The sequence below is a fragment of the Cynocephalus volans genome, chromosome 8 (genome assembly GCF_027409185.1).
Source record: "Cynocephalus volans isolate mCynVol1 chromosome 8, mCynVol1.pri, whole genome shotgun sequence".
NCBI classification, from domain to species: domain Eukaryota; kingdom Metazoa; phylum Chordata; class Mammalia; order Dermoptera; family Cynocephalidae; genus Cynocephalus; species Cynocephalus volans.
The window spans coordinates 18,063,923-18,086,486 of record NC_084467.1 but is presented as its reverse complement, the minus strand read 5'-3'; the positions used below and the strand labels follow the sequence as shown (position 1 = coordinate 18,086,486).

At 37.1% G+C, this 22,564-nt stretch overlaps 1 protein-coding gene across 3 annotated transcripts in view; it reads right to left on the bottom strand.

The window, feature by feature from the left end:
• The window catches only part of KDM1A (lysine demethylase 1A), a 64,567-nt gene extending 44,046 nt beyond the window's left edge, over positions 1 to 20,521 (bottom strand). For 2 of the 3 annotated variants that reach the window (XM_063104098.1, XM_063104100.1), the window contains exons 1-3: positions 20,009 to 20,521; positions 12,318 to 12,483; positions 418 to 477 (exon numbers count right to left, since the gene is read on the bottom strand). In XM_063104098.1, the coding sequence (XP_062960168.1) occupies positions 418 to 477; positions 12,318 to 12,483; positions 20,009 to 20,356 (574 nt within the window). In that variant the 5' untranslated portion in view covers positions 20,357 to 20,521. The remainder of the gene's footprint in view (positions 1 to 417; positions 478 to 12,317; positions 12,484 to 20,008) is intronic. The other variant, XM_063104099.1, reaches the window with a different exon arrangement.
• Positions 20,522 to 22,564: the final 2,043 nt, after the last annotated feature.

The following is a 22,564-nucleotide window of genomic DNA, read 5'->3' as shown; positions in this document are numbered from 1 at the left end:
AGGCTTAGCATGCCTTTAAAAAAAGAAAAAAAAAAAAAAAAAAAAAGAATTTCAAGCCTGTGGCTTCTCCTCTTTATGAATACTGCTATATTTCTTTTTAAAGGTCCCATGATACCTAAGCCTACATTTTACACCATGTTACTATTACTATAAAGGCTGCTGGGGAGAAAAGTGCTCGCCATCTCCTCAAAAAACACGAAGAAGTGTTGGAGGGCTGAGATCGGCCTGAGGACTTCAAGTTTTTGCTTGCCTTTGCTCTGACTACACTCTACTATTACACTACTACGTCCCATGGGTTAAATTTCCCCTGCGCTTCTGGCTAATGTTTGGATACCACAGCCAAAAACACTTGCAAGCATCAATCCCTGACTTGGCGGCTCTTGCTACTAAGTGGCAAGCATCTAATGCCACCCTCACCTGATGCTTGGCCGTCTCCATACCCTCCAGAACTGTCGTCTTGAAGTCCTCCTGCTTGCCCTGTGGAAGGAAAGAGGAGAACTCAGGGACCTTACTCCATAAATTAAGATAATATCTGGACATAAAGGCCTAATAGTTGGTGACTCATAAATTCACCACCAACTAATAAACCCATTTCAGAGAGCTCCTTCTTCTGGAATCAAGGCCCAGGGAATTACATCATAATCTTCCAAATTCTGGTCAGGAAATTTCAACTTTACACACTGATTCTTGTTAAATGGCAGTGAAACAAAGTACACAGTATTTCTAATCGCTACATCCTTCCTGTCAGTCTTATTTAGTAATGTGGATGGGGAAAAATGGACTGCAAATGTCTTTTACTAACCATTGCTAGACAGAGTGGATGTCACATGGGCTCTAGGGCTTGGAGTTGCAACGACTCAGCATCAACTCAACATCCCTTTATCTTTAACTTACTATTGAAAAAGAATAAATATAAGACAATGAGCAAAAGACAATTTTAATGAAAAATTCTCCCCTTCTCTTCAAAGCAAGGAATATAATATAACTAAATGATTCAGCTCCAAAAGAAGTTTCATTTACTATACAGTAGAAAGTACTGAAAGTAGAGCTGAATATGCCAATATGTCCTCAGTAAAACTTTAGAACACTCCATAAAATACCCTGTAGCCATATGCCAAGTGCTGTAGAGAGACACACACTTGTGGGGAGATGCAGGCAAGATCTTGGAGAACTTCTACCTCAAGCTACACAACAAGCCTTGCTAAGAAATTTTCATCGTTGATTAATGTGTACAGATAACTCCAAGAAAAGAATCAAAGCTTGAAAATTCAATCTGAAAAAGTCAGGATAGACTGTCTGCCAGACTTCCAAAATCTATCACCAAGACAGATGCTATGATCCTATTATGCTTCTAGCCACCTGATACGCTATAGGAAAATTACAGTGTGATTTTTGGAAGACATGAAAATACCATCTCTCAATGATGTAAGCCTGGACAAGTTCATTAAACAGTTTATTTTAAAATATCTGTCCCAACTAGAAAGCACACTGATTATCCCACCACTTGAGTTAGAAGGAAGCAGCAAAGTCAAACTAACATAGCCCCTTTACTATAAAAATGCTCCAAGATCTGTGAGACTTAAAATGACATCTTCAAGGATATGAAGGCATGTAGATATAAGAAATGATTTTTGATGATGACGTTAAAATGAGTTGCTAGAAGGTATATGCTCTGCTTTGAAGGTAGAATTACAATCTCATTCTAAAATGATTTTACTATGCTCTTGTCTAAAGGGTCCTTCAGGTTCTAGAAGGTTATACTTCTCATTTAAGGCACCGGATATATGATTTGTTGTTTATAGCCCTTAGAAAGGGCATATAATCATGAAGAGATGATCCAATTACTAAATCCTATCTGCAAATTTATCTTGAAAATGCAAGCATTACATTTTAAATTTTACTTAAAGTTTAAATCAGGAACATTCATTCTTGGTAAGTTCTTGATTTATTCATAAAAAATATTTCATAGGGCTTTTTTTTTTAAGTGGCCATTGTTTTGTTTGGTTCCAAATAGAGCCAAGCTAGATGAGAACACTGAATTATATTTGGAAAAAAAGGGGGGGAGGGGTGCAACTCAGAACAGGAAAACAAATATAGTTTCCAAGAATAACATTTAAGCTTTAGGAATAACATAGCTCCTCTCTCTCAAATTATGTTCCTGACTTAGAAAAATGAAAGTAACAATACTTTTCATGAAGGCACTTCATCAATACTAAAAATTTGGATAAATAAAAACATTTTAAAAAATACTTTCAAAGTAGCCATTAAGTTTGAATTACTTTATCCTTCCTGTTTCTATCATTTCCCTTCTTCTCCAACTACATGTCATAGAATAACCTACAGGTAGATCTTGACTGATTTTTTTCTGAGTTGATACTTAATAGAAATACTGATTTCTTACCCCTGACACGTGCTCAAAAAGAGAAACAAGGTAAGGCAGTCTTTTTGTCTGTTGCGTTTGAAAAAAGACATTAAAGAAACTCTTATAATGATACTGCTCTTTGATAAAAATATATGAGAAATATGGAAAATATTCAATAATGTGAAAATATTTTAAAAAGGGATCCTTTATAACAGCAAAATGTTAAAAAAGAAATGAAACTCCTAAGTATTACTCAAGCAGGGAAATAGGAAACCAAGCAGAAGGTAATGTAAACATATAACATAAGAAATGATGGAAAACAAAACTTAAGGGCGCTTAAAATTAAATTAAGGTACAAGATTTTTATCTCTTGATGATGGTTTAACTTGTTTGGAAGTAAAGGATGAGGTTATATTTTCTCTCTAACCATAATACACTCAGTATTTTGAAGGTGCCTACTTCTCCAAAGACAACTGAAAAGAATTATCTTTATTAATGGTATTCTGAACCAATTCTTCAGCATTTTCTTAAAAACAACACACATACAAACATTCGCAGCTAACTTTCTGTCCAGGTAATGTCTCTGATTAGAACATATATTAAATGCCTTATTCATCTGCTCTTCGGGTCTTTCCAGTCTAGGCCTCTGCTTCTGATATTGGCACAAAGACATGTAACAGAGCTGGCAGTTATGGTTATCTTCCATAAATACGAATTCAAAATAAGAAACGAAAATATTCAAAAGCAACTTTTTTTTTGGATAACCTTACTATCTGAAGTCACAAAAGCGATTTTTTAATACCACTTTGATTAAGGGACCACTGCACAAGGAATTCCTTTTATTTTCATCTCAACTACCACAAACACAAAAAATTCTCAAGCCTGAAGTAGACTCTTAATACAGGTTATTTGTGTGTTGTCTTCTCCAAACTGAAAATGAAATCTTTTTGGTTTTCCTTACATAACAGCCTATCAGTTGTCCTCTAAACCGTCTTCAGATCTAAGCCCTTCTAGAGCAGTGAAATGTTTCAGTTATAGTCACATTCTGTAATGTGACTGATTCAAATACTCAAGTGACCACTCTTCCAACATATTAAAAGAAGTCTATGTTGATTTTCAAGTACTTTTATCTGGCAAGCATGGAGGTGAGAATCATTGGTTTGCTGTTCCCAGGAACACAGATTCACATTTTGACTAGTTTCTTTGAATCACATTCAAATTGATAAGTTTTGAAACATTTTGGGAAATTTCTAAATCTTCTAGGAAGCAATGATTTTGAAAATCAATTTATCAAAATGGCCAAATTTACAGAATAAAAGTGACTGTCAACCTACTGATATCAACTGAACTTGATAAGTTAGCAGGGGAAAAACATTTGAAAAGTTAAAACCACCTTTGAACACATAAGTCTCCATGTATTAACACATTAGTTGACTTTCTTGTTTAATAATCTCATTAATTCAATGTTTACAGAATACCCATCCAATAACTGCCAAGCACAAATACAAAAGCAGAATAGGTAGAGTTGCTGTTTTCAGAGTTTATAATCTAACTGAGGAAACAAGAAGTTAACACAGACTTGGAGAACCAGGGAAGCTTTTCTGAACAGGGCCAGAGAAATCTGGATAGACTGGGAGGCAGTGAAACCACCAGTATGGTCCCGAACATTTACAAAGGCAAGAAGAAAAGCACAGGTATGGTATATGCACAGGGCTGCACAGCATCTGCCTAATGAAGGAGATGGTTTGAAAGAGCAATAGGAGATCAAGCAGATAGGTAAAATAGGCCACCTTCAGTGCCCAAATCTAAACCTGATCTTAGTAGTAACAGGGGTAAACTGTGTGATCTCTGGGGAAAAAAAAAAAAAAAGAGGCAGCAAAACAAGTGATATTTTAGTTAAACTAAATCTGGCCACTTTGTACCAGATGGATTGGAGGAAAAGAGTGACCTACGTAAAGAAGATCCAATTGAAAGTCCACTGAAATAACTTAGATTTGAAGTGAAATCCACTACAATAAAAAGATGACAGTGAAAAAGATGACAGTGAGGTGTAGCAAATCAAAATGGCTCTGCACAGGAAGATGCATGACTTTACAACAGACTTGATAAAAGGGATAAAAAAAAGGGCTTTCAAGATGACTCTAAGGTTTTAAGTTCAGGAGAGTGGTGATGCAATGGACAAAATGGGAAATTTGAGAGGTAGGCTAGTAAATTAATGGATATGTTCTAAGGATGGTTGGAAATTAAAGAATAAAACTCAGAAGAATGCGGCTAAAAGACTTTAAATTAGCATGGAGGTAATAACAGGTTCAGAGTTTGAAGCAGATGTAAATGTACGATTAGTCATATGAGCATAAGGAAAGTCACAGTTTCAAAAAGGAATTGGTCAAAGACAAATAACCGAAAAAGTAAAAGAAAAAAAAATTGAGAAAGGTAGTGAGTTATTAGTGACCATCAGCAATTCATGCTGCCTTCCCGTGCTCTCCATAGTGAGGGGTGGCTTTCAAAACATCATTCAAGTGTAATAATTTTGATGTAGCTCTTGCGTGCTAACTTTCTATGATTCTTGGCAGAAGAATAAATAATCCACAGCAGTTAGAAGATATACAATGTAAAGCAAATTAGGCTCACAGAGGCAGAATAAACTAACCTGAAGGAAAACCTTCAAGAGTCCCTTTGAAGAACACCAGAGGCATTTTAACACTGCTAACTAACACTCTTCAGTACTCACCAACAAAATTACCCAAAATTAAATTTACGGTATCCAACTGAAATGGCAATCCTCGGTTACACTGTCATTTAGAATACTGTAATAAAACAGATAGCCTTCTTAAGGTTTAGAAAAAAGAAAAAATGGTTCTGCTTGAAGTAACAGCCTGCCTAGAACTTCCAACAGTAGTACCACTGAAGGAGCAGTAGTTAACACTGCTGATTCGTGCCTGAAGACTTACAATGGTGTGGAAGTCAGACGCTTAGTAGCAGGGATCCTATCAAAAGAAAATAAAAGCCCTACATGCTAGTGAGAAAAGCAAAGCTTTTAGAAGCCGATGGAAAGAATTGACTTTTTCACACACTATTTTCCTCCACATTCCATAGTAGGGATTTTCCTGATCCTTATTTATTTTGCTGCAAAGTCTTGGTTCATAGTTCACTTTTCAAAATGTTCCAAAGAAAGTTTACAATTCAGATGCTATGCTACGTTGCCCAACTTCCAAGCTTAAGGCGTGTCTAAGTGATTAATAACAAAGCTTACTTTTCTAGTTATTCACCTGTTTTTTTTAAAAAAGACAATATTAAACTTTATTCTGGAGCTCCTATTAAAAGACTATTATAACGTTTCACACCTGATAACAGTGAGATGAATGAGTTTACTAACAAGAGAATCCCCTTTTCCTGTTCAGGCAAGTTTCTCAGAACTCTGGCCATCCACATCTTACCAGCTATGACTACAGGTTCCTTTCACATAAAAATATGCCTTGGGTCTACACTTCTATGAGGAAGATAGAACTTCTTACTCCTTAATTAATCATGTGTTCTTCTGTCTTCAAATAAGATGCAAAAAAACATCAAAAGCAAAAATACAACCCTATCCTCAAATGTTTAAAGCCTCTGTGATTAGCAAATACAGCAAAAAATGTTAACATTAGTTTTATCTCAATAGTTAATACACGGATTTCAATTACGTTCTCTTCAGATTAAGTCTATATTAGAAAGTACCAAGATCTACCAGTCTCATCATGATTTAACATAAAAGATTAAATACCAAGATTAATTTAAAAGTTTTGCATATATACGCACCTCTAACAGTTCCAGATGCTTAAAGAATGATCTACTTCATAAGTGACACATTATTGAAAATGGGGTATCATAAACGTTTTCCAAATAGTTTCCAAAAGTATGTATATTTACCTAGTCCATAAATCGACCCTATTTTTTCTGAATAAAATACCAATCCAATCCACTCCATTCCTGGCTCAACTCTGTATTTAATAAATATAAGATATTTATACATAAGGGTGGATTTTACATTTTCTCATTTGATCCTGATAAGGCCCATTTTGCAGATGAGAAAATCCTCACAGACAAGGTATCCTGTTGTTCTATTATGCCAGGATGAGACCAAATAAATGATGGTAGCAAAAAGAACTCAAAGAAATGATAAAAATACATTTGCTCAGGTAAACAAATTATCATTTTTGCTTTAATAAAAAGTAAAACAAAATGATCACTGAAATGAAATCATTCATTTAAAAAAGTAGCTCAATCTCTCAAAGACCAAACATAACTGGTAACATCTGATTCAATAGTTTTTATCTGTTTAATGTAAAATTTCCAAAATCCAATTTCAGGGAGAAATATTTAAAAGCAACTTTTGAGAGATCTATTGTATATCATGGTGACTGTGGTTAATAACAATATATTGCATTCTTGAAAAATGCCAAGAGTGGATGTTAAATTTTCTCACCACAAAACCGATAACCATGAGAGTAATGTATGTTAGCTAGATTTAGTCGTTCCACTATATATACATATTTCAAAACATCATGTTGTACACATTAAATACACACAATTTTATCTGTCAGTTGAAAAAATAAAATAAAAAACTGTGTTCTCACAGTACTTTGCATACACTTCACTGTTTTTTCATTGTAACTAATTATTAATATCTGTAACCCTAACTGGACTTTGAATTCTTTGCAGGAGGACCGACTATATATCTTTGAACCCTTAGAATCCAGCACAGTGTCTGGAACAAAGTATTATAGTTGCAAAATTCATGTGTGTAGAATAAAGCAAATGACCGACTAACACATTTGAGGAAATCTTATATTGTGTAGAAAATGTCTCCGTTTTACTTTTTAAAAAATTTCCCCTCCACACTACCAGTCTACTACCCTTTACCATTTCTGCCTCTAAGTCCCTCTAAAATTTTATGCTGAAATGTAACACTTAAGAATATTTTGCCTTTTATTACACATTTATGTATACGTTTGTGTCTCATGCTAGGCTATATGTTATCTGAGAGTGGGGGCCATGTGTTATATAGTGTATATATATCTTGATCCATTCATAATATTTCTCAAAATATAAGAATATAAAAATTTTGTTGAATTGATCTAGATTAACTTTTCAGCCTACACATTTTTTCTCAGTTCTCCAGTGAGTTATTTTGGAGCACAGTTCCAAATCAGAAAACTAAAGTGATATTATTCCAAAAAAGGGGGGCAAGAAAATTAATCCTAGTCTGTTTTCCAAATGTATGCTTCATACTTCATATAATGAGAACTCAAATTATCTCACGCATTAATTTGACACTAGCAGCTCAATAATTATGTCCAGAATGAATTTCCCAGCCACTTCTGATAAATCTACAAAAGAGGGTCTCCTGTTGGGCATGGGGATGTAATAGAATCCTATAATCTTTTCTATGGAGGTAATATGAGTTAATTCTCATCAAACCTGAAAGCTACTCCTGCTCTCTGATTCCACTTATAAGCATGGACAGAGAAATCTGAGAGAAAAGCTTGGGATAAGCCACTTGAGAATATTATAGTAGGGTAAAAAACAAAATTATTCACCTGAATTTTGACCATAACTATCTATACTGCCAAACCCAGTACTTGGCAACCACCACCCATGCCTGTTACTGACTGCAATGAGTATGACTCCCTCATAGAAAAGGGCACCTTACAAGCAAATAACTATATAAATATAAGGTGATAATATTAGGATCACTCACTGATTTTTTTCTTTTAAAAGTAAGGAAATCAATCTTCACCTCTTCTCTGGTCAAATTCTATTATAACGAGTTCTGAAGATAGTCCAAAAGATTCTGCCTTTTGGATTTTTACTGTCTGAAGAAGAAATTCAAATTTTTGGTCAATCTTTTGTCATGTGGGTATTTTCATTATAACAGCATTTGTGATCAAATTTCATTGAATCTTAAGCTAAATTTTTCCACCCATACATTTTGTATATTTTCTATAATGTAGCACTTTTACTAATTCAGGTTGCATGTCCTTTTATATAAAATTTAAAAATATTTTCAACCCACAGTGTAACTATGCATTAACAGGGCCCAACACTTATTAAAACCACACAAAATTTTTTGTCATACTTATCTCTCACATCGACGATTTTTGTTAATTTATCTAAAAGCCTTTATCTCTTTCAAACACACATACACACTTCTAAAGTTACTAACATACAACAGAGAAGACATGTTCCTCTAGTACAAATAAAGAACTTCCTCTGGTACAAATAAGAATATAAACAAGAAGATGAAGTGTTTCCACCCATGGTCATTCAATAAAGTAAACTATAACATAAAGCAGTCACTGATCAGCTAACCCAATTTAACAAAATGGATCTAAACAGTTAACCAATAGCTTAATGGAAGCCAATGAGCTTCATTAGAGAGTATTAACACATCACTGAGCCCAGAAAAATGGTATACACATTCACATGATTTTATATACACACACGTTCACATTCTGATGTCTCTACTGAGAAGTCCATTCACTTTAAAAAGCCTTGAGAAAAGCTTCTTAATAGCCCACTTCAAATTTCCTTTTACTTATTTTATAGGCGCTTCACTAATATGTGACACTACTAATCACCAAACACAATTCCAAAGACAACCTGTTCAGGTTTAGTTGCTATTACCTAAAAAACACTTTCATCTTCACAGAAAAGGTATCTATACTAGGAAATCAAATAAAACCATCATTTATTAAAACAAATATGTTCAAAAGTATAGGAAATGTAAAAATACATGGAGTACCAGCCAGCTGCCAAAAAAGGAAAACATATGGAAATGTTTAAGAAAACAAAATAAGGTAGGTTTTAAACATAAACGGCAATATTTAGTATGAAAAATCCATTATTTACCCATTTTGACTATTTTTTTGACAAAAATTGACAAAACTAAAAACAATGTTTAAGCCAAAACAGAGAAATTCCAATTAAATCCAATCAAACAAAAATTCCGAACTTCTTGTTTCTATACCAAAATAGCCTAAATTTTCTCTCCAATCCCAGTCTCTTTACTCCTCCAGTTCATCCTTGTAGAACAAATTGATTGATCTTTCCAAAACATATATTTCAGTACAGCCTCTCTTGCTCAAAAAACTTCAATGCTACCCCCGACCAGACCCACTTAATGCTCAAATTCCTTAGCCTGGCTTAAGTCAACCAAGGCTATCCACAATATGGCTCCAAACCTCCTTTCTGGCTTCTTCTCAGTACTCTCCTAGAGGAACCTTCTCCAGTCATATTGTTTGACCCACTGACTTCAGAATACCTGTGTTTTCATAATCAACAAAATATTTTCTTAAAATTAACACTGAAAAGCAAAGCAAAATTTTCTGAACAAATTTAAAAGTTGGTAGGAATGAAATGTATGCAAACCTTACATACTTAAAGAGGATAAGTTAATTGTAGTTATTACTTCAAATAACTGAGATAAAGAAAAGTTTTGGTAAAGAAACAAACCTACATCTTCTCTCAAGATTTTAATATATCCATACAGCAACGCTCCCAATTTTTGACTGAAAACTCTTGTGAAAGAACTTGGAGACAACAGACTTGGAGACCCTGGATAGTTTCCAATCTGAACTCATTTAATAATATTTTATGATTCACCATTAGGGCCCAGTCTATTTCTAACCTATGTAGGTCAGTAAGTTGCCACTGCTTTCTAGGAAAAAGTACTTCCCTAATTCACCCCAGAAATTTTCAAAAATTTTTTTAAGTTGTTCTAAAATAAAAATATCTTTATTTTCATAACCATAAATAATATATTTGCAAGTCTGGCTGTTATCAACACGTCTGAGCACTGAAGATATCCTCAAACAACATTTTAACTTCCCCCCAAATATTAAGCTAACTTAAACTAAACCACTGTATTAGAATTAACCAGAATGCAATAAAGACAGTTTCCCAAATCCTAAATCACTTTGCTAAGACATTTACTTTTTGTGGGAACAATGCCCGACATTTTATGAAATTAAAAAACCTTTTTAACAAAAAGGAAAACACCAACACTAAGACTTAGTTTAAATTTTTCAGAGGATAAAGAAAGTGTTTATTAACTTGGTACCTACAATAAATCAGTTATTTACTGGAGACACTGCCAATCACACAAAAAAATAGGGTGAAGCAGCATCTGAGATACCAGATCATCACTGCATAATATCTAAAGCCCTTGAACTAAGAGATCAGCAGTCTCTTAAACTACAACAGATATCAAAAGGGTTATCCCATGTATTCCATTAGTAGGTCTACAGCAAAGGTAGAACAAAGATAAGAACCAAAAAATACAGAAGAAAGAAAGGTGTAGAGGGGTAAAGGGAAAGGTTAGAGATATGGACAGAAAGAAGGAAAGAGAACTAAATGTGTAAGACTAGAAAGAGGAGGGAGAAAAATCAACAAAAAAAGAGATGTTGGTGAGGTACAGAGAAGGCTATGCTTCCCTGAGGGACATTAGTCCCAAAGGTAACGTAGCACTGACACTAGAACACTTCCAACTAGGAGTTGCCCAAGAAAACATTCTAAAAAAGATTGAAGAAAACCATCCTTCTTAACAAACCTCTTACTCTTGAGATAAATTGCACCCAGAATCTAATCTTTTTTTCTTAATGTTCTCAAACTGTATTCTTTTAAAAACTGCAACTGTGTAAATTATAAATTTTTAAGAGTTTTAGCTAGAATTTGATAAGGTCTAAACCTAAGTTTAAATTAACACTTGACTTATAATCCTCTCAAGTGAAGCATCAGTACTAAAACTTTTTTTTTTTTTTTTTTTTAAATAAAATAACTTCTGGTAATTCACGGTAACATTATAGAGGAGAAAAACCTAAAAACAAACAAACAACAACAACAAAAAAAAAACAAAAACAAAAGATAAAACTTCTCAAATGAAATATGTCCTAATCTGGATTCCTATGAAAGTCACGCAAGATACAGTAGATGGGGTCTGAAACAAGCATTTTGTTTTTAAAAGGTACAGTACTAAAAGAATTGGTGAGGTGAGTGAGCCTGGAGCTAACGGAAATATAAATATCATTTCAAGGAGAGAAACTTTGTAAAAATTCAAAGTCAAGAAGAGTCAATGAAATGTCATTAAAGGCAAAAGAAATGAAAAATTAATTAATATTTTGCTTTTGCTTGGTCTCTCCAAAACAGAAGTGTATCCCTGATTGGTCCAGATATCCTCAGAAAGTGAGGACTCAGGGTCGAAGGGATATTAGTGAGAATTCTTTAAAGCTGTTTGAATCTGTGAAACCAATACTACAGACTCCAATAATCTTTCCATGTTATAAGGAAGCTTGTGTGAAATTACATTCTCTTCATAGTTTTTTTTAATACCATTCCTTTGATGGGAGGGCTCAATAAACAGTAACAAGCACTTAGTCCTTTTCCTTTTGACCTCAGAATATATTTTTATATCTCTTCACCAGGAAAAGGCATTTATCAAAACTGATCTACACCATGAAGGCTTTATCAGAAAGTATCTAACTATGTGGTAAATGCATAATTTAGCCAGAACAATTTCTGAATCATTCTCTCTCTATATTCTGAATAAGAGTTTTGTCATTTAGAGGTTTGGTTCTTTGGATTTGCCTTTCTGTATGTTTTCTCTACTTGTTTATTTTCTCCTACTTTCCAACCATCTTATACTGCCACTGTCTTTCCACCCCCATCCTTTACTTTCCTCCTATATTTGTACAGACACACACACAAAAAGAATATCAGTACCATTATGTATGCATATATACACACACATACATATATGTGTTTTATATATACACACACAAAGACACACATGGCAAAAGCCCCAATATCAGAGTATAAACCAAAGATGAAGACATAAATAACACTGCAGAATAGGAATAAATCCATTTATTTTAATTTCTAAGATAAAATAAAATTGTGGTTGGTTACTACAACTCACCAGACGGTTCTTCAGGTTCACTTTCATTTTCTTCCTCAGGTGGGGCTTGAGGGGGTGGTGGGGGAAGCTTCTTTTCCTTTTCTGCTTTAGCATTTCTCTCTTCTTCTGAATAATACTCATCTTCTGAGAGGTTGGCCAAGCTTTCATCCATCTCTCTGTACTCTACCTATATGGAGATTATACCAGGGAAAGCTAAATACAGTGAACATCCAAAATCAGGGACTCTATTTGGAACCATCAGTAAATGTGAATTGCTTTTTAATTTCAAATTTCAAGGGAAATAAGCATATAACAAGAAACAAGCCTATATATAATTATTAAGAGTAAAACCCCTCATCTTGTGTCAGTTCAGGTTTAGCCCAATCTATAACATTTACATCACAGCACTGACATTCTGATCATTGACTCTGAGGCTCCTTACAACTCCTAAAATAATTTTTGTGAGTGTGTGTCTCATGTTCACATACTGGAAGTTTCAACAAAAGATTAAAATAATCCTTAACTAGACAAAAATACAGTTAGCTAGAATATCAAGTCTGTCTAACACTAAGCCTGTGCTTTTAAGTGTGATTCCAAGAGAAAACAGCAAAAGAATTCCAGAAACTAAGTGGGGAGTAGAAAAAAAGGTGCAAATAACAAACTGAAACTACTAAACGGTGCATTTGCTTAAAAGATGCAACTAAAGAGTTGAATGATGGGCAAAGAATCATTATTAACACAAAGTAAGGAGTAAGTGGTGTGGAAATGGAGGTTACAGATCTTACTAATAACTCACACTCTAGTTACAAAGAAGAGAGAACCAGAGGCCAGCCAGTTAGCTCAGTTGGTTAGAGCACAGCTTTATTACACCAAGTTAACAGGTACAGATCCCTGTATTGGCCAGCCGCCAAAAAAACAAAACAAAACAAAACCTTTTATGTACAATTCTTTGTAGAGATAAATAAATGCTTTCATTTGGGGTGGCCAGTTGGCTCAGCTGGTTAGAGCACAGTATTATAACACCAAGGTCAAGGGTTTGGATCCCAGTACTGGCCAGCTGCCACAGGAAAAAGAGAGAGAGACAGAGAGAGGGAGAACCAAGTCCTCAGTAGCTGAGAAAGAAGTCTTAGTGAATGTGTCATTGAGGGTAAAGGAGTATAGGACAGGGAAGATTATGGACTTGTTGGCCAAAATGTATAAGATGGTATTACAAACAACTGTCAACATTGGAACACTGTCAAATTGTCATTATGACTTCCATCATAATAAAGATTCCAGGAAGCCACAGAAACTACAGCTAATTGTTATGAATTCAATGAAAAGATAAATAAGTTATTAGATGTAGAGATAGAACAAAGACAACATAGCTTCCACATATACCTAATGTATTAGACTTCCAAAATGAACAGTCTTGTGGATTACAGTGAATGTAATCTATTATAACTTTCTAAATGTCTTTGAAATACTTCCAGATGGCTGGCTGCTCTTTTGTTGTCTTCTTTTTTTAAATGACATGACCACAGGATTTGGAGAGTGGGGAAGTGGTTAAGGGAGGTAGAGGAGTTTTACTGAAAACAGGGATTGGATTAGAAATTGAAAACAAAAATTAAGAATAACTTGTCTAGTTCTGACCCATGCTCTCAGAATCTTAATATATGAATAACTGCATTCATCTACTCAAATACTGAACATTGAGTACATGGCACAATGGAGAGAACAAATATAAATGAGTATCCCCCTACCCTTATAATAAACTGAAAATCTATTTGCAAATAAATGAACCTGATCAGGCGACCATCTCACAGAGGGACCATACAATAAAACCTCCAGAAATGTATATACTAAACTTTAACTTAATTAGCTAAAATAAACTGTAGTAATAGATCTCAGAACAATGGATAAAAAAGCATCAAGGAGGAAAAAAAGTTTCAAAGGGGGAGAGGGGTGAGAAGATGTAATAAATGTTTATACTATGCAGTTTTCTTTCTCTTTTTACCCCTCAACAGTGCTTGGCCCCTCCCTTCCCCTAAGGTTCAGTCCTTTGATCCCTTGCCCATCAAACCTACTCATTCAATAATCACTTAACAAGTGCATAACATGAAACTGGGCAATGCAAAAATTGAGACACACACACACACACACACACACACACACACACACGCAAAATACGAAAATCCTTTCTACTGCATTAGTTTAGCTTTTCCCAAAGGATGTTCCATTCAATACCATGCTCTTTGAAGGAAGAAGGGATCCAAGATCAAGTCTTTATAGCCCCCCTCCAGGAGAGTCACAATGCACATTGAAGGTACTGAGAAGTTTTACAGCAAAAAGAGTCTTTTTAACATTGTTTAATCCAATGTTTTGACAAACTTAGCATTATTAACAAGGAATACACTTTGAAAAAGCTGTTCTAGAAAGTTCTTAAGTCATCAGGAAAAAAGGAGATTAGAAAAATACCTAGATGGAACAAGAACATTTAAAGATAGTATTTAAAAACAAAACTGATCCACAGAACCTTAAGAGTCTTAAAGATTTCATTTATTATTTTAATTTAAAAAACTTTTTATTAAAACAAATAAAAATACACACATATGTGTTAAACCAAACCCTAATCCTTTAAAGACCATGAACACATTAACTCGCACTGCTTAATGTAACTCAATTTCGGGTAGACCTAAAAATGAACTTTTCTTCTGCCATCTCTGTTCAACTGAGAGTATCCTAAGATGTCAAGGCAAACTAAAAAAAAAAAAAAGTAAAAGCAACGTTTTGCACTACTCAATTAGTACTGAATTGTCACAATACTTCATAAACAAAACAAAATACAGAAATAAATTTGGAGTCTAAGGCTGAAACAAGACTGCAACTATCATGCTTAACCTCCAATCTCAAATTTGACTTCACCAACAGCCTCATTTTCTCATAGACTAAAATAAATAAATTTAAACAAGACAAAATAGGCAAGTAGTATTTTATTTTGGGATTTTGCTTAAAATTTTATTCCATAAAAAAGGGCTTCCCCATTTAATAAAGTTCTAAAGTCATCTAAAAGAGTCATACAAACTAAAAAAATCTCTTCTTCCCATAAAAAAAAGAATAAGTACTCCAAATCCAAAGGATTGGGACTCATCCCTAAGTAGAATACCTCAAAGACTTCAGAGATTCCAGAACTACTTACAACCAAGGACACAAAGATGTTCCAACAGGTATAATATGAGGGAGCAGGGTAATTATTCTTTCTTTTACACTGATAACTCTCAAACTTATATTTCTAGTCACTTCCTTCTCATCCCCACCCTTACTACAATAACACTCACTTTTTAAAGTTCAGTCTTTTTTTTTTTTAAATCTTTCTCCCTTTTAGTTCATTTAGGGCACAACTGCTAGGTTAACTTTCCTAAAACATGACATTTTCAGATAATTTAACAGATGAACATCAAACTGTTCAAACAAGCATATAAATTCTCTGGCTGTAACTATTCAAGCTAATCTCTAATCACTTTTTAACACACTAGTCAAAAAGCTGTTCTACCTACCCCTAAACTCCTAAAAGCTACTCCCTCCTTTTTCTGTTAATCCAATGCCTACAATTTAAGGCCCACTTTCTCTATAAATTATTTCCCAATTATTCTAAACTTCAGATATATCTTTCTTTTCTCTGAATTCTCATAGTACTTATGATATGCATTTCATAGTCTAGTTCAATACTGTCTCATAAAACTTTTTGTGATAATGGGAATGTTCTGTATCTGTGCTTCTATTACTGTGGCCACTGGCCACATACGGCTACTGAGCACTTAACAACATGGTGAGTGCAACTGAGAAAACAATTTTTTATTTTAACTTAAATAGCCACATCTGGCTACTGGCCACCATATTGGACAGCACAAATCTAATGCTCTTTACAGCCTGGACACGACTCTACAACCCAAACACCACTGATCCCTCCAATCTATTTTACTCCTAAACAAACCCCGCCTCCAATTAAATTCATTTGCTCACTGTTCTCAACATTCAGTTATCCACTCTGGATTCCGTGCTGCTTCTCAACTATATTCCAAGCATTTTTCACTTCCTTTTCTCCACTCGTAGTACTTAATTACTAGTCACCTACTTACTATAAACCAAACACTGCAATAAGTATTTTGTTTGTATTATGTCTAAATCTAATAACTTAACAAAGCAGGGTTTATTTACCTGAGGAAAATTAATCATAGGAAGATGAATTAACTTCAAAAAGTCCACACTTTTCCAAAATACATTTCTAAATTCTTCCCTGTTTCAAGACCTAGCTCAAGGCTGCCAATCCTGAAGCCGTGTTTTCCTGAAGTCCCAACCCAATTTGCCAATTTCAAACCTTAAATATTTCTCCATAATTTTAACATACACACACCCAGGAGTCAATTTATTCTGAAACCAATGAAATTTAAACCTGAGGCATCCTCAATTGCTTGGACCCCCTTCCAATACCCTGAACCTAATTTTGATCATGTAATTATATAATTTTTTAAAAGAGGGTCCCCCAAATTGGATAAACTCCCAGGCCATAAAACATAAGAAAAATCCCCTGCATACACCACAGAACTCTTGAAGGAAGCCCTGTCTATCCTGGCCTTGGCTTGCTTTTTACTCCTTAAGTGAACACTCTATCCTTTAAAGTCTATTTCCTCTGGCTAAGAATGGGAAAGTTTCCCCAGCTCCTTGCTTCCTAGTTGTTCCAAATAAACATACAACCCATTTTTCTTTTGAAATCAAGTTTAAGAGCTAATTACAATGGAAAAATAGAAGTAAACAAGAATAAACAAACAAAAAATAAACACAGGAGAATTTTAAAGACAAAAACCTTATAGCACATCCTAAATGGATCTACAGCTCCAACCCAACCCCAATCAGAATCCCAGATGAGTTTTTTTTTTTCTGGCTGAAATTGACAAGCTGATTCTAAAATTCATATGGAAATCCAAAGGTCATAGAACAGCCAAAACAATCTTGAAAAAGAAGAACAAAGTTGAAATCACACTTCCTGATTTCAAAACTTATTACAAAGGTAGAGTAATCAGGATGTGTGGGACAGAAATACAGATCAATGGAACAGAATTGAGGGTCCAGAAATAAACCCTTAAATTTATGGCCAATCAACAAGGGTTCCAAACATTCAACGGGGGGAAGAACAATCTTCAACAAATTGTGCTGGGACAACTGGATATCTACATGCAAAAGAATGAAGTTGAATCCCTACCTCACACCATATTCAAAAATTAACTGCAAAAGGATAATGCAAGAGCTAAAACTATAAAACTCTCAGAAGAAAACACAGGAGTAAATCTTCATGACACTGGATTAGGCAATGGCTTCATAGATGTAACACCATAAGCAAAAGGAACAAAAAAGATAAACTAAACCTTATCAAAATTAAAAACTTTTGTAGACAGAATATATGAGGGTACTTCAAAAAGTTCATGGAAAAATAGAATTAAAAGATAATACGAATCTTTCCCTTGTATAAAGAACTCTTACTACAAAACAATAAAAAGACAACACAATTTTTAAAAAATGAGCCAAGGGTTTCAGCAAAACATTTCACCAAAGATGACAAATGCCAATAAGCACAAGAAAAGATGCTAACATCATTAGTCATTGGGGGAAATGCATATCAAAACCACAATGAGATACCACTTCACACCCACTAGGATGGCTATAGTAAAAGATGGACAATACCAAAGGTATGGAGAAATTAGAACTCTAAAACATTGCTGGTGGGAATGTAAAATGGTGCAGCTGCTGTGAAAAACTGGCAGTTCCTCAAAAAGGTAAACATAGAATTACCATACGACCCAGCAATTCTACTCCTAGGCATATACCCAAGAGAACTGAAAACTGTTCACACAAAAAACTGTACCTTAACGTTCACAACAGCATTATGCATAATAGCCAAAAAATGAAAACAATCCAAATGTCCATCAAATGATGAATGGATAAACAAAATGTGGTATATCCCTACAATGAAATGTTATTCAGCCATAAAGAGTTATAGATATAAGTACTACAATACGAATAAACCTTGAAAACATGCTAAAGCCAAATACAAAAGGCTACACATTATATGATTCCATATAAAATGTCCACAATATGCAAATCCATAGAGACAGGAAGTACATTAGTAGTCATCAGGGGCGGGGGGTAGGGGAGAATGGGGAGTGACTGCTAACTATACAGGTGTCTTTTGTGGAAGATAAAAATGTTCTAAAATTGATTCTGGTGCTGGCTTGCACAACCTAGTGATTATGCTAAAAACCAAAAGTGAATTGTACACTTTAAAACAGTAAATTTTACCATATGTGAATTATCTCAATAAATCTATTTCTTAAAAAACCTTATCACATGGTTTCTGGCCACACTTTCTATTGAAATAGTAAAATAAAAACTCTATTGGCCTTCTGCCCTTTATTTCATTTCTGAGGTTTGGGATCACCAACCTCTGTGCTTTTCACACCCATGCTTCGGTAAAATCCCCAAAAGCCTTCCATCCAAAATGGCCTTTTACCCAGCACTGGGTATACTTTAGAGGTCTCTCAAGTGGGTAGCTGAATCTGAGGGTTTTCAGTCTGGGTGATACTCATATGAAGAAGTTCCTCATACACACTGAGTTGGTGTTCGCGCTGAAAAACTATATACAAATAGTCTGTAATAAGCATAAATTATATAAACTGCACAATTTTATTTAAGTATTTATTATATGTAACTAGACCATAAAATCTCCAGAAAAGGCCCAAGTATAAAGTCTGTGCCCTAATACTGCCTCAGTGTCCTGCCTACTGTTAGTGTCCCATGTGGTCCTTTGTTTCAGGAGCTGATGCTACCCACTCACAACGTAAGTGTGAATCTTACATTCCAGTTCCACCAGTTACTTAGCTGTCTGACTCTAGTCAAGTTGCTTAAACTGTGTGCCTCAGTTTATTCGTTCCTAAAATGGGCTAATAATACCTGCCCGCTGGTGTTTAGCAAAAATAAAATGCTGGTGACACGCTGAACGCAGCATCTGGCACACAGAAATGTGAGGCAGTTATCTGTATATACTGTTCGGCATCAGATCCCTTTCTTTCATATTTGCACTTTAGGTGACTGATACTAACCCTCTTAATCAGCTTCCTCGTCTGTAAGAGTCGAGAGGATAAAAGGAAAAAGACGAAAACTTCTAGATCACGAGGGCTCAAAAAAAAAAACCCAATAAACAAACCCAAAATTCCTTTCTTTTCCGTCTCCACGGATAAGGCGATTTCTCTAGCATCACTCTACAGTCCCTTGTGCACCCAGCTGAAACCCATCAATATCGTTGACCAGCTTCCAGACACACCTGTGAACAACGCCTCCACGTCAGGGAGCCATTTTTTCCAGTCAAGGAAATGAAAAGGTGCGCCAGATGTGATGAGTAACATATACCCCTCCCATCAACCACCAATTCCCCCTTCTCCACGTCGGCCGGGTCCTGGCACAAAGAGCGTACTGAACACCGGCAAAGACCATCCCTTCTCTCACCCCACCCGTCCAGCTAGCGGGGAGGTGGCGTGGACATCCATCCGATTGAGTGGGAGGTCTGGGTGGTCGTGGGGCTCGAGGCACTAGGCCGTGGAGGGCGAGGATACGCGGGGCTGGACAGCCTCGGGGAAGCTAGGCCCTGCGCCGTGTCGTGTGAGAGAGTGGTCGGGCCTCACCTTGGCCCGCTTGCGCCGGCTGGTCCGTCGCCCCTCCGGAGTCTCTGCTATTCCCGTTTCCATGGGGGTCGCAGACCCAGGCACCACGGTAGGCCCAGTCTGAGGCCCGGCGGACCCCGGCGGCTCGGCCAGGCCCCCGGGGGGCGAGGCCCGCGGAGGCTCCTTCTTGCGGGGAGTGCGCTCCCCAGCCGCCCCCGGCCCGACTTCTGCAGGGCCCGACAAGCCCGCGGGCGGCGCAGCCACCTCAGAGCCGTTCTCCGCGCCGCCCGGTGCCCCGGGTCCAGCCTCCGTCCCGGCCGCCGCTGCCGCCGCCGCCGCCGCGGCTGCCGCCTTCTTCCCGGACAACATCTCGGGCCTCCTGGCCGCCGACGGCCTTAAGGGCCGCTCGGTCTGTCGCTCCGTGAGTCTGGAGCCCCCTCGCCTCGCCTCGCCTCGCTTCACGCCGTCCGCGCGCCGCCAACCGCCGCCGTGTAAGCACGCGCAGGGCGCGCTCCCGCCGCGGCGGGACAAAAAGGCCCCGAGATGCCCACGGGCCCCGCCCCTCTCTCGCCGCCATAGAAGGGCGACCGCGGGGCTAGAGCGGCGCCGTGGCAAGGAGCGCGATGTTTGCCTAGAGCGCCTCCTGGGACTCTGGAGTCGGCACCAACACGGTCCATGGTCTTAGGGCTTCCGAGGTGGACTGCACATCTAAGGCCGACCATTTCCTCCAGAGACTAGCAGGCATGCATGCATTCATTCATTCGTTCAGCTACTCATCCGTCGGTTCAACCGATATTTGTTAATTCTTGCTATGTGACAAGACTTGAATTATGAAGTTCTCGCTTTCAGAGAGTTTATAGTCTAATGGGGAGGTGGGGGAAATACGCTGAAATGTAACTGGTAGTGTCACCAGGACACACCATGGTAAAACTATAAAGAAATGTGAAGGTGTTAATTCTTTTTCCTTTAAGCTGTGTGTGCTTACAGGAAATGAAGGTCAAGGATGCCAATAACCAACTCTAAAACTGCTGTAAAAAGGACAAATTCAGGGCCGAGCCCGTGGCGCACTTGGTAGAGTGCGGCGCTGGGAGCGCTGCGACACTCCCGCCGCGGGTTCGGATCCTATATAGAACTGGCCGGTGCACTCACTGGCTGAGTGCCGGTCACGAAAAAGGACAAAAAAAAAAAAAGGACAAATTCAGTGTCTGCTTATAGGAAATGAAGGCCATTGCCCACCACCGTTATAAAGACAAAGCAAACACAGTCACCAAAGCAACCATTAGTCAGGGCAGCTGTAAACACCTATAGGAAGCAAAGATTGGTATGTGAGGGTCACTTGTCATCAAGGCAACTGGTGGCGCTAGTGCAAGGAGAGATGGACAGCGCTTGTCCCAAGTAATCACACCTGTACCAGAGATACGTCCCCAACTTAGCTTTACAAACCCAAACCTAACTGTTACTGGCAACAAGCTGGCTTGCTCACTCACACTAAACCAATGACCCAGAAGTCCAAAAGCTGGTGCAAGGATTGGAAGCTTTATTCTGATAACCAACAACTGGGGGATAACCAGGCTAAAATCATCCCATCTTCTGATTCCTGTCCTGGGATTTATAAAGGGGAAGAAGTGGGAAGGTGAGGTGAGGGTTTTGTCCTGCCAGCAAAGGGGGAGGCTGGTCATGGGATCAGCAGAGGGGCTGAATCACATGTAGGGTCCCATGATGAATTGGGTGCTTTGGCGTTGTGGAGTCTGCAGTTGGTGGACTAGCTTCAAATCTTTGATGTTAACCCAGGGTGGGAATCCTTATCTCCTAGGGAGAGCTCAAAGACAATAACTTCAGTCAAGCATCACTGGAACATTAAAATACCTGACTCATACCTCTAACTAATGTGGATGCAATTTTCCTTATAATCAGCTAGGGTGCTTTGCCTTTCTCTATGAATTCCTTTGCTTGCAGTTGCTTAGGAAAGGTAAGAAAATAAAAAGAAAACTTAGTTTCAATTCTTCATTTTAGGTGTGCAACACCTAGAGTAAATCAACATAAGAGGGTGTAATGGGAGATACACAGAAATAAACTTTTGAGAAGGATCCTTTTGGGGCATGATTTCATCTCTGGGCAGTTCCAGCCATACTGTCGGTTTCTCAGTTCCTGTGCCTACCTCAAGGAATTGATGATTAACAGTTCCTAAATTAATGGCTATTTCAAACTTTCTGCTCGGTCTTAGTTACACCAAAGTTGGCCATTTTCTGGCTAAGGTCGCTTTCATAACCACACTTTGGGGAGCATGTGGCTTGCCAGAGCATGGGAAGCTCTCCATTCCCTGATCATGGAATAAAGCGTTTGTTTTGCTGAACCCAAACTCAGTTTCATTCCATTGGCTTGACTGACACTGAGAAGGGAGATCCTGCTTAGGAAACTGAAAACAGTAAATCATCTTATTTATTTGTAATTGTCCTGCTTGGACTGAGGAAAACTTGAAGAGCACATGCGTTTTGATGGTAATAAAATGGAGAGAAGTTAGAAGATTCAGGTTTGAATCCAAATGAAATTGCTCTTGCCTCCAAGCCTTTGTTCATG